This window comes from Alnus glutinosa, chromosome 2 (genome assembly GCF_958979055.1).
Source record: "Alnus glutinosa chromosome 2, dhAlnGlut1.1, whole genome shotgun sequence".
Lineage (NCBI taxonomy): Eukaryota > Viridiplantae > Streptophyta > Magnoliopsida > Fagales > Betulaceae > Alnus > Alnus glutinosa.
The window spans coordinates 3,244,911-3,256,409 of record NC_084887.1 but is presented as its reverse complement, the minus strand read 5'-3'; the positions used below and the strand labels follow the sequence as shown (position 1 = coordinate 3,256,409).

The window sequence follows — 11,499 nt, the reverse complement described above, 5'->3', positions numbered from 1 at the left end:
AAATTTTGTTCATTTTAAAATATTTAGATTTTTTATTAATTTATTTGATTTACGTAAAATATTTTGAATTATTTCATTTTAAAAAATAAATTGTGATTTGAAAAATGCTTTAGTAGATAATAATTGTATGGATTTGTCCGCATATAACTTAGGGTCCGTTTAGGTTTGCGATTTTAAAATAGTGATTTTAAAATGTGCGATTTAAAAAAGTGATTTTTAAAAACGCAGTTTGGCCTTTAAAATCGCAGGTTAACATTTTAAAATACTGCGTTTTCAAAAAAACACCACATTGCCTGAGATTTGAATAAGCACTTTTCTATTTTTTCAAATCGTAATTTTTTAAAAACGCAATTTCCAAACGGTTCATTTTCTGCGATTTGATTTAAAATCGCACTTTTTCACTACGAAATCGCAATTCCAAACGCACCCTTAAATTAAAGAGGTATGATAATTTTATTTTTTAAAAAAAAAAAAAAAAAAAAAATCTCGTTTAACCCCTTTTCATCGCAATTATTTGTTTCTCTGAATTTCTTTTTTTTAGTGTTTTATGACTTTCAACACGGTAATACCTAGAAATTAAGGTCTCAGCTACCCAATGAAAAACACGACTCCTCTACTTTCTTTTTTCATTTTTTTCTTTTTTCCTCGATGCATCAACGTAAACCTACATTTATTTTTCTTCTACAAAAATTTTGACTCGTAAACAAGAGAAAATAAAGAATAAAGATGTTAATAAACGCAGATGCTTTAATTTTCAGTTTTTAACATTAGAATTAATAAGTATCAAGATGATAAAAATTAAATATTTTTATTTTTCAATTAAAATATTATAACTAAATTTTAGAATTTAGAAAGTTGGGAAAGAAGTAGAATGTTCCGTGGGTCTCGCAGGTTCCCACGTCGGCGTGGCATTTTTCCAGAACCGTCCACGTGAGTGTTTGACCTGAAGAAGGCGTGTCGGACTTTTCCTCTTTACGGTGCAATTGAGCTAACCATGCCTGGTGACGTTCTTATGTGGAGACAATAATTATTTAAAGATAAATAATTCTACTCCTAATCTTTATGAACGTTCTTAATACTTCTTATGTTTCGACTTGAATCTTGATTTTATGATAGAATTATTCTTAAATTACACATTGACTACTTTAGAAAAAATAAAATAAAATTACACATGCATTGGCTTGGAACCCATCTATACAAGTAAGGAAAAACACTGTGCTTTCTCTTCTCCGAAAACGACCAAACTCTTTGGAAGTCTTATCCATTGTTCATGATGAATTATCCTAGATCGACACCTTCTCTAGCTTCTCCCCTATGTGGAAGGTTTGATTTTTCAACCTTCACACGCCGCTCTCAGCCCTGGATCCACCACCTTCTCGGAGTTTTTGGATTTGATTTTTTCAAAATCAAATCTACCCACTTTAGGAAACTTCACCACCACACGCGCCTCGCCACCGTAATCTAAACTTTGTCCACTCCGCTTTGCTGCCAACCAATTCCCCATCTTGCCACCACGCACCGACGCATAGACATCGCAGAGCCGCACGTGACGGCTTCTTTCGCCTTCCACAGCTATCATTGCCCCCCCCTCTTGAGCGACCACCAATCCTCTAGATGCCAGTGTGTTGTTCATTTATTTTTGTGCTTTTGCTGTTTTTATTTTGTGGTTTGGGTTTTCGTCTCTCAACTTCTTTGAAATCTAACCCGTCATATATTAGATCAAAACTGGACACTTCACAAATTATATTGGATCATGATTGCACTTGTTTAGATCATTTCTTCTAGTTCATGTGAAGAGAGAAGCAATTTTTGTTGTCCATGTTTTAGCAAAGACAGCTATGTTCTTAGTCAATTAATCAACATGGTTGAAGGAAACTCCACCTCCAGTCTCTAACACTTTTTATGGAGTTTTTGTGCCCCTATATAATTTTCTGACCTTTGAGTCATAAAAATGGTTCTTTGTATATATATATATAGGCAACTTGGGCCTCGGCTTTAGCCCTCTATTTTATAAAGGCTTCCTAGAAAATGTCTTTACTTAAAAAAAAAAAAAAGGTTTTTATAGTTGGGATTATTTTAAAAATTTGGGTTAAACATCTTATTAGTACCTGTGGTTTGAAAACTTTATTTTTTGACCCCTGTACTTTCATTCGTATCACATATGGTAGTTGTGGTTTAAGAAAATACGGAATTGGTACATTCATTAGTTTTTCCGTCCAAAAACTTACGGTTAGACATGTGTCAACTCTTGAGAGTAGACACGTGTCATAATGTAAAAAAAATTAAAAAACAGAAATTAAAAAACTTTAAAAATTAATAAAAATTGAAAATAATAATTTTTTTTTTTAAAAAAAATATATTAAAAACTAACGGAGGTACAGATTTTGTCTTTTCCCAACCTATAGGTACAATCTATGATATAAATGAAAGCATAAGGGCAAAAAATAAAGTTTTCAAACCACAGATACTAATAAGGTGCTTAATCCTAAAAATTTTGATTCAACTGCATGAAAAAATTGGTTATTTTTGTGTTGTTACCAAAACGAAATAATAAGAATGAACATTCAATTCCAACTTGTTGTATGCCTAGTAATAGAATCAATATCCCATTCCTATTTTCAAAGAATTGCTATTTCAGTGTACCAAACATAACCCTATAGAATTGCTATGACTATTCCATAGCTCCTATTAGTAATCATATTTTTTATTTCGTAATGCTATATTCTTTGGAATATTTATTCGCATTGAAATAACTATTTACTTACGAAGATGAATATATATATTCCTAAAAATAAATGAGAGGAATAACTATTTATAAAAGAATAGATTACATTTTTTTTTTTTTAAAAAAAAAATTCATCTTATTTTCTATTTTCTCTCATTTTTATTTGTTTTTTGTTTTTTTGTTTTTTTTTTAAAAAGTAGAAATCTACGTCAATACTGTGGTTGGAGTAGTTGGCCAACCACAAATGAAGCTGAGGTGGTCCCACTACTTCCGGAACTCCTCGTGGTGGAATTGTCGTCACCCTCAAAGAATTTGGGGGTGGCCGTAACCACTCTCGAAGACCATGACAGGGTGGTTGCGGCCACTCACCAGTTTCACTTTTTTTTTTTTAATTATTAATTTGACTTTCTCTTTTAAAAAATAATAAAAGAAATAGTGTTGAATTTTTTTAATAATTTTGATTCGATTCTAATTAAAGTACATTGTCACCAAACTAAAAAGTAAGAATAACTATTTTATTAAATTCTCTTTTATTCTCAATAATAACTATTATTTTTTTAATGGAATACTCATTTGGAAACTAAAGCATACCTTTAAAGTATTGTAATGAAATGATAGTTTAAAAAAAAATATATGTAATTTTTTATTAATTAGAATCAACTACCTCATCAAGAGATAACAATAAAATTAAAATATAATTTATAACATTATCTTCTTATTATTTTCACTTGTCCTTAGAAAGATACTTATAAATAGTAAGAAAAAGTTTAATGTATAATTTGTGCACAACCACTCATATGCGTAATACCATCTGAATGAGTAGAATCCATATATGTGAAGTAGGTTGTGCAATGATGAAAACCCTTATAGTGGGACCGGAGGAGCAGTTGAGAGTTGAGACTTTAATTTTGACGGTTCATCGTAACTTCAAAAATATCAAGACGAAAACGGTTCGGACCGACGACAACGATCATTACATCTGATCATCATTTTTCTTACTGACGTGTTCAACTATGATTGGACATCTCAGACAATTAACCTGTAGCAGAGCCACACCCGAACACGAGCTAGAAGGGCATACCGACCGACATAAAATTCAAATCCACCGGTCTCTCTTTTTCTCACTTTCTCTCTCTCTCTCTCAGTATCTGCTTCTCTGTAGTGTGGTAGGCTGGTAGCTTAAGCGCTCTAGGAGGGTTCATCGCCATTGAAAATGATACAGCTGCTCTATTCCATGATCTCGGCCGAAATGGTTCTGATCCTGACCCTCCTCTTCAACACCCCTCTACGGAAGCTGGTGATCATAACGTTGGATCGGGTCAAGCGCGGGCGGGGCCCAATCATGCTCTCGACTGTGGCCGGGACCATCGTCGTGGTGCTCCTGTCCAACATCTACAGCATGGTCAAGATCCAGAGTCGAACGAAAGAGGCCGGCGCGGCAAATCCCACGGATCAGGTCCTCATGTCCAAGCTCATGCTCGAAGCCTCTCTTATGGGTAATTTCTCACCCGTTGATTTGTTTGATTCTTTATTCTTATGTCCAGAGGAAATTCAACGTGTGTGTTCAGTGTGTGCGTGTCTCAATTTCGCAATGAGAATTTGGTGCTACTTTTATCACATTTTTTTTTCTCTGTTTGATGTCATGAACTCGTTTTCGTGAATTATTTACTGGTGGAATATTAATTAAATTATTAAATTCACCTTTCTTATTGACAAGTTCTTGAATAAGTGGTAATTAAACATGTTAACCTGATTCTATAGTTTACAATGTTAGGCCTCACTTGTTGGAAGAGGAAGTTTGATTAAATGTGAAAAGAAAGTGTTAGAATATCAATTAAATGATTATTATTATTATTTTTTTTAAGAGTAATCAAATATTATTAAAAAAGCGAATAGGCGCAACCGTGGTACATAAGAAGTATACAAGAAATATACCTAACTAGGGGTGTTGAGACAGTTTCCGGTAGGTGACGTGTCGGTCAGATGTTGGTCTAAGTTGCTCCCGGTTGTATCTGGTTCACCTGAAAAGTAAAGCTGCGTCGGGGGGATCCGACAACCCTGCTCCGATGCTTAAGTAAGTGTATGGTTTTGAGAATAAATGCGCAGAATAATGCCAAAGAGACTGATTAGCATGTACCTTAGCATCTGAAGTAGTTCTTGTATTTATAGAGGTTGTGGAGCAGTTCCATTAGCTTCACAATTCGTGCACGAGGCAGTTGGAGGAGACGTGGCTCCATGTAAACGAATGTTCCGGGTTCCGTAGATCTCGGTGGCATCATGGGGTTCCACGACATGCATCGTGTCCCTTAGGTTCCGGGTACCGCCGAGACGCATGTATTCCATGATGTGCATCGTGTCCTTTAGATTCCGGGTACTGCCGAGACGCTTGCAGATGCGGATACCAACTAGCATTTGGATCGCCAACTCAGGCCAGTTGCAACAGACTTGGGCCCAAGTGGCCTCAATGGGCCCGGTTAGATTATACTCTTTTTGATATTTGGGCCTGGTCGGGTGGATCAGAGAGGGCCCACTTCCCGGATTGGGCCCAACTGTCGAGAAGATCAATATTTGTCCCAACAGTTACCCCCCAATTCTCTTAGGTAAATTTTATACTTGAAAGAATTGAGGAATAATTGATTGATCTTTACTTTGATGTATCTTGAGTTTTGGGTCGGGCGTATAATACCAAGAGCGATCAATGACCCTTCTCCGTATCCATCTCGGAAGTATTGTTTTGTCGGTTGCTTTGACTTGTCCATACCTTATCCACCCGAGAACCTTCGCACGCCATTTTCTTTTCACGGAATTTCCGCTTTTTCCTTTCATCTCGCAAATCCAAATTTTCAAACTTTCGAATTTCCTTGAAATCCGTGAGCCGCGTGTCAAGTACGATCTGGACGCTGGTTCGTTTTCCAAGGCGTGTCTTGTCTCACTTGGCAGACCACCGGGGCTTTCTGGCTGCCGGTTTTGGGAGAGTAAATTCGAACGTGACCGTTCATCTTCCGGTGGACTGCAACCGGTCAACCCCGTGGTCCTTTTGATCTGTCGACGTGCGTCAGCAGCACATTAAAATTGATTTGACGTTGGTTCACCTTTTGAGGAGCGCTGTGGTGTCAGATGTGTAACCGGCGACGGTTCAACTGCCGGTTTGGGGGGACGAGATTTGTTTACGTCTCCCTGTCTCCCGGTTGTTCATGACCGGCTTTCCCCTGTTGCATTGGAGTATAAATTCCCTCTCCCATCTGCATTTCGCATTCTTGTCTTGAGCTTTCTTATCTTTTTCTTAGAACTCGTATTTTTCCTCTTTTGGACGCTCATACAAACCTTGTCTCTCCGCACCATGTCCGACACAAGGGAGCTCCCAACGGTTGTCGTTACGGAGTCTGAGGAAGAGGAATTATTATCCGAAGACGAGGTGGTACCCGAGCAAGTTGAACGTCAAATGCCTCTTGTGCTTCTCGACCACCGAGGAGTTTCAAAGGTCGGTACCGGGGATGAATTTCGGCTCCGGAACAATTATGATATACCCCCCACAGTTTTGTTACATTTTCAAAATCCTGTTACCCGAGAGATTCGTGGGGGCGATCTCATTTTTTATGAGAAAATGCTTTTAGCCGGGCTGCGATTTCCTTTGCCAGACATTGCCCGGGAACTTGTACTATTTCTTGGGGTGTCCCCAAGCCAGCTTACACCGAACGCGTGGAGATACCTCCTCGCCTCTTTCATTCTGTGGCGAACAGTGTTGGGGGCTCGGATGACAATTCCGGAGTTCTTCAACATCTATCGGGCGGCATATAAAAGAGAGGGGGTTGTTGAGTTCACTGTTAGGAACAACCCCATCTTCATATACCTTTCTCAAAGCTACTCCAACAACCGGGGTTGGAGGTCAGATTTTTTTCGGGTCTCGGGAGATTGGGAGTCGGTAGCGCCCTTATCGTCCGACCAAAGAATATCAAGAGTCTGGAGTCCTATCCGGGTTGACCTGCGAGAAGCTCCGGCCTTGAATGCGACCGGCAAGAGAAGGGTGGCCGCAATGTTGCTGTTCTCTTAGACTCCAGGGAACGATACGAAGATAGATTATGACAACATAGTCACCGATGAGAATATGCGGAAGGTTTTCGGGTATCAGATTCCTACCGAGAAGGTTTGGTATGATCGGAAAGGGAAACAAAAACCGAAGAAATCTGAGGGTGAAGCGGCCGGCCCTCCACAACCGAAGGCGTCGAAGGTGGCTTCCGGGTCTAAGAAGGTCATAAAACCAAAGAAGACCGGTAAGGTGACCCATCCTCCGAGAACGGTAGGTAAGGCGACCCAAGTTCCGAGGACGATGATTGTACCTCAGAATAGCCTTACCCTAAGATTTTCTACCCCGGCGACCGATCTTGGCAGTGATTTGACTAGAGCTCCCGAGAATACGGTTCCGACTACCTCTTTGTCGGCCGTTATTAATCCCGTTGAGGTTGGAAATCCAATGGAAGCATCTGGTGGAGAGACCATGGTTGTTCAGCCCAATGATCTTTTGATTGGGGTCGTTCAGGCGTCCGATGTAATAGAAATCGGAGACGAACCTGAGTTAGAGCAAGAGGCTTTCGGTGTTCGGAGTGCGACCAAACGCAAATGGAAAGAAGTGGCGTCCGAGTCGCTGAAGAGGACCCGGTTTGCCCCAGATCCTTTGGAATATGCGCTTACACGGGCTACTGAAGCCGAGCTTCTTTTTGGTCGGCCGCGCTTTGTATTGCCCACTTTGCCGGTTACACGGGAGGAACCGGTTGAAGAATTCGAGACTCCGGATCGGTCTCCGGCTAAGAAGATGGAGGCTCGCTTGGAGTCTGATGCCGGCTTGGCCTCCGAGAATCACATTCCATCGGAGCATGAAACACTTTTAGAACCCCAAGATGAACCGGAATCTGGGGATCATGTGGTGAAGGAATCGGAGGGTCATCTGGAGACCGTGGAAATAGACTCGTCCATTCCGGATGGAGAAGGTTCGGATCGAGTCGAAGTTGCGGAGTCCTCTGGACCCGAAAGCAATCTCTGTCCGAGAAAAGGAAAGAAATTCAGGCTCGGTGTAAGAGGCTTCGGAGGAAGGGTCATCACTATAAGTCCAAGTCCCGGCGTTTCAAGAAACAACTTGCTCTGGTTCCTTGGCTTCGAGGCCTTAGTTGGGGTCGAGGATCCAACTGGGGTTTCGAGAGATTGAGGACCATGCTCCTTCACCCGGAAGTTTTCAAGGTCGATCCCGAGACTGTGACTCTTGAACTTCTTGAGTTGCCCGAGACTGCAACCAAGGAGCTGCAGAGTCTGGGAGTGGAATTTTTTCCGGACGTGGAGGACTGGACCGAGGATGCTCCCAATCCTTATCGAGATGACTTAACCTCGGGACCCTCTGTCTCGGAATGCACTCCCGGTAGGGAAGAAACCGAGGAACCTGGGGCTGGCGACACTGGGGACTCGACAGGGAGCCCACTTCTGTAATATATTTATTCTTCTTTTGGGCCGGTTGTACTTTGGAATGAAAACTAATGTAACCCGGTTGGCTTATGATATAGAATTAATTTTTATACTTTGGTATTTTGATGTGTTCACATAAACTTTTGTTTCGCTTATGCTATCGAGTTGTATTTGATCTGGTCTGGTTTGATTCGAACCGAGACATTCCTTAATGACTTCAGTCAATATTGAGGAATGACCAGTGCGTGCTCCGGGTCGGTTGTATTTCGAACCGAGGGAGCGACGCTTTGATTTGATCTGGTCTGGTTTGATTTGAACCGAGACATTCCTTAATGACTTCAGTCAATATTGAAGAATGACCGGTGCGTGCTCCGGGTCGGTTGTATTTCGAACCGAGGGAGCGACGCTTTGATTTGATCTGGTCTGGTTTGATTTGAACCGAGACATTCCTTAATGACTTCAGTCAATATTGAAGAATGACCGGTGCGTGCTCCGGGTCGGTTGTATTTCGAACCGAGGGAGCGACGCTTTGATTTGATCTGGTCTGGTTTGATTTGAACTGAGACATTCCTTAATGACTTCAGTCAATATTGAGGAATGACCGGTGCGTGCTCCGGGTCGGTTGTATTTCGAACCGAGAGAGCGACGCTTTGATTTGATCTGGTCTGGTTTGATTTGAACCGAGACATTCCTTAATGACTTCAGTCAATATTGAGGAATGACCGGTGCGTGCTCCGGGTCGGTTGTATTTCGAACCGAGAGAGCGACGCTTTGATTTGATCTGGTCTGGTTTGATTTGAACCGAGATTCCATGCTTCGAATTGAATTGAGAATAAACATACATTGTCGGTGCCAACTTGATAACAATAGTAAGCACAATATAAGCAATTCACATAAAATATTTCTTCAGATGCTCGGCGTTCCAGGCTCTTGGTAATTCTTTGCCGGTCGTATCAATCAAATGGTATGCCCCTTTGTCGTGGCATCGTATAACTCTGTATGGGCCTTCCCATTTTGCTCCGAGCTTTCCCTCGATTGGATCTTTGGTGATGGGGCTTACCTTTCTCAGAACCCAATCTCCGAGTTGGAACTTTCGTGGGCTTACTTTTTTGTTGAAGTAACGGGCAGCTCGGTCTTGGTTCGCAGCCCATGTTACCTGCGCTTCATCTCTTCTTTCTTGTAGTAAATCCAGATTGAGCTTGATTCCCTCGTCGTTGAGTCCCGGATTGTAGTGTGATACTTGGAAGCTGGGTTATCCGACTTCGGCGAGGATGATTGCCTTCGAGCCGTAAGTTAAAGAGAAAGGAGTAGCCCCGGTGGGAGTGCGTGTCGTGGTGCGGTAGGCCCAAAGTACCTCGGGTACATATTCTGCCCAAGCTCCTTTCTTTTTGCCGAGCTTCTTCTTTAGTGTTCTGAGAAGAGTCTTGTTCGTAGCTTCCACTTGTCCGTTCGCCAGTGGATATATCGGGGTTGAGTAATAATTTCTGATACGGAGTTCGGCGCACCATTTTTGAAACGGTCCACAGTCAAACTGTTTTCCGTTGTCTGTGACAAAAGCGTGTGGGATGCCGAATCGACATATGATTGAACTCTAGAGAAATTTTACTACGTTGGCGGTAGTGATAGTGGCGAGTGCCTCGGCTTCAGCCCACTTGGTGAAGTAGTCTACCGCGACAAGCAGAAATTTCCGCCCACCTTTTCCCGGCGGCATAGGCCTGACTATGTCGACCCCCCATTTTGCGAATGGCCACAGCGAAGTGATAGGGCTTAGTTTTTCAGGGGGTCGCTTCATCACCCGGGCAAACCTCTGACATTTGTCGCACTTTCGGACGATTTTGACTGAATCCTTATTCATTGTTGGCCAGTAGTATCCGGCTCTCATCGCTTTGTGTGCCAACATCCGAGAGCCCGAGTGGTTCTCGCAGACCCCTTCGTGTATTTCCTTTAGTATGTATTCCGCCTCAGAACTTTTAAGACACTTCAGAAGTGGCTCGGTATATCCTCTTCGATAGAGTGACCCTCCGATAAGCACGTACCGGGCTGAATGCATTTTTACCTTCCGAGCTCGCAGCTTTTCCTCGGGTAAAGAACCGTTGCGGAGGTACTGAATGACGTCAGTAGCCCACTCGGGTTCGTCTGATCCTTCTTCAATTTCCATTATGTCGCGTTGTGGAAGGATTGAAGGCTCGGTCCGTATCACCACCCCCCTTGTGGATGTTTTGACAACAGGCCCAGTACCGGAACCCATTTTGGAAAGAGCATCGGCTCGGGCATTCTCTTCCCGAGGAACTTTGGTTACGGCGGTTCTGTGAAAGTTAGATTGGCATTTGCGTACCTTATCGAGATATTGAATCATCTTTTCACCTTGTGCCTCGGCCGATCCCTGCACATGGCTGACTACCACCTGAGAGTCGCTTCTGATCTCTACATTCCTTGCTCCCATTTCCCGAGCTATTGAAAGCCAGGACAAAAGTGCTTCATACTCGGCTTCATTATTGGTGGTCACAAAATCCAGTTTGATCGCATATTGAAAAGTTTCTCCATCCGGGCTTGCTAAAGTGACACCGACTCCGCTCTTCTGGTTGGCCGAAGAACCATCTACATATGCTACCCATGTTACCTTCTCGGGCAGCTCTTCGCTTTCGGGCGTATTGCTAAATTCTAGTAGAAAATCGGCTAGCGCCTGACCCTTGACAGAAGTACGAGGGTGGAACTCTATGTCAAACTGCCCCAGTTCTACCGACCAATTTACCAACCTCCCGGAAAGATCCGGTTTTTGTAATATCTTCTTCAGTGGATGCTCGGTTAACACTCGTATAGTGTGTGCCTGGAAATATGACCTTAATCTCCGGGCCGAGATTATTAAGGCGAAGGCCAATTTTTCAATCCGAGGGTACCTCTCCTCGGCTCCATGGAGTGCTTTACTGGTGAAATAAACCGGTTTTTGAATGCCTTAGTCTTCTCGGACCAAAGCTGAACTGACTGCCGAGGGTGATACTGCGAGATAAAGATACAAGATTTCTCCTTCCTCGGGGCTGCTCAACAGCGGCGGGTTGGTCAGATATTCTTTTAACTTCTTGAAGGCTTCCTCGCACTCACTGCTCCACACGAAGGCTTTTCTCAAAATCTTGAAGAATGGGAGACATTTGTCGGTGGATCGGGAGATGAACCGATTAAGGGCTGCTATTCTCCCGGTCAGCTGTTGCAGTTGCTTGGTGGTCCGGGGAGGTTGCATGCTGAGGACAACACTCACCTTCTCGGGATTTGCCTCGATTCCTCTTTGTGAAACCATGAATCCCAATAATTTTCCTGAGGAAACGCTG

General features: G+C 42.4%; 1 protein-coding gene across 2 annotated transcripts in view; it reads left to right on the top strand.

Annotated features, from left to right (window-relative positions):
- Positions 1-3,880: 3,880 nt before the first annotated feature.
- Positions 3,881-11,499, top strand: part of LOC133860758 (uncharacterized) — a 65,080-nt gene continuing 57,461 nt past the window's right edge. Inside the window, exon 1 of one of the 2 annotated variants that reach the window (XM_062296366.1) lies at positions 3,881-4,221. In XM_062296366.1, coding sequence (XP_062152350.1) covers positions 3,939-4,221 — 283 coding nt within the window. In that variant the 5' untranslated portion in view covers positions 3,881-3,938. The remainder of the gene's footprint in view (positions 4,222-11,499) is intronic. The other variant, XM_062296367.1, reaches the window with a different exon arrangement.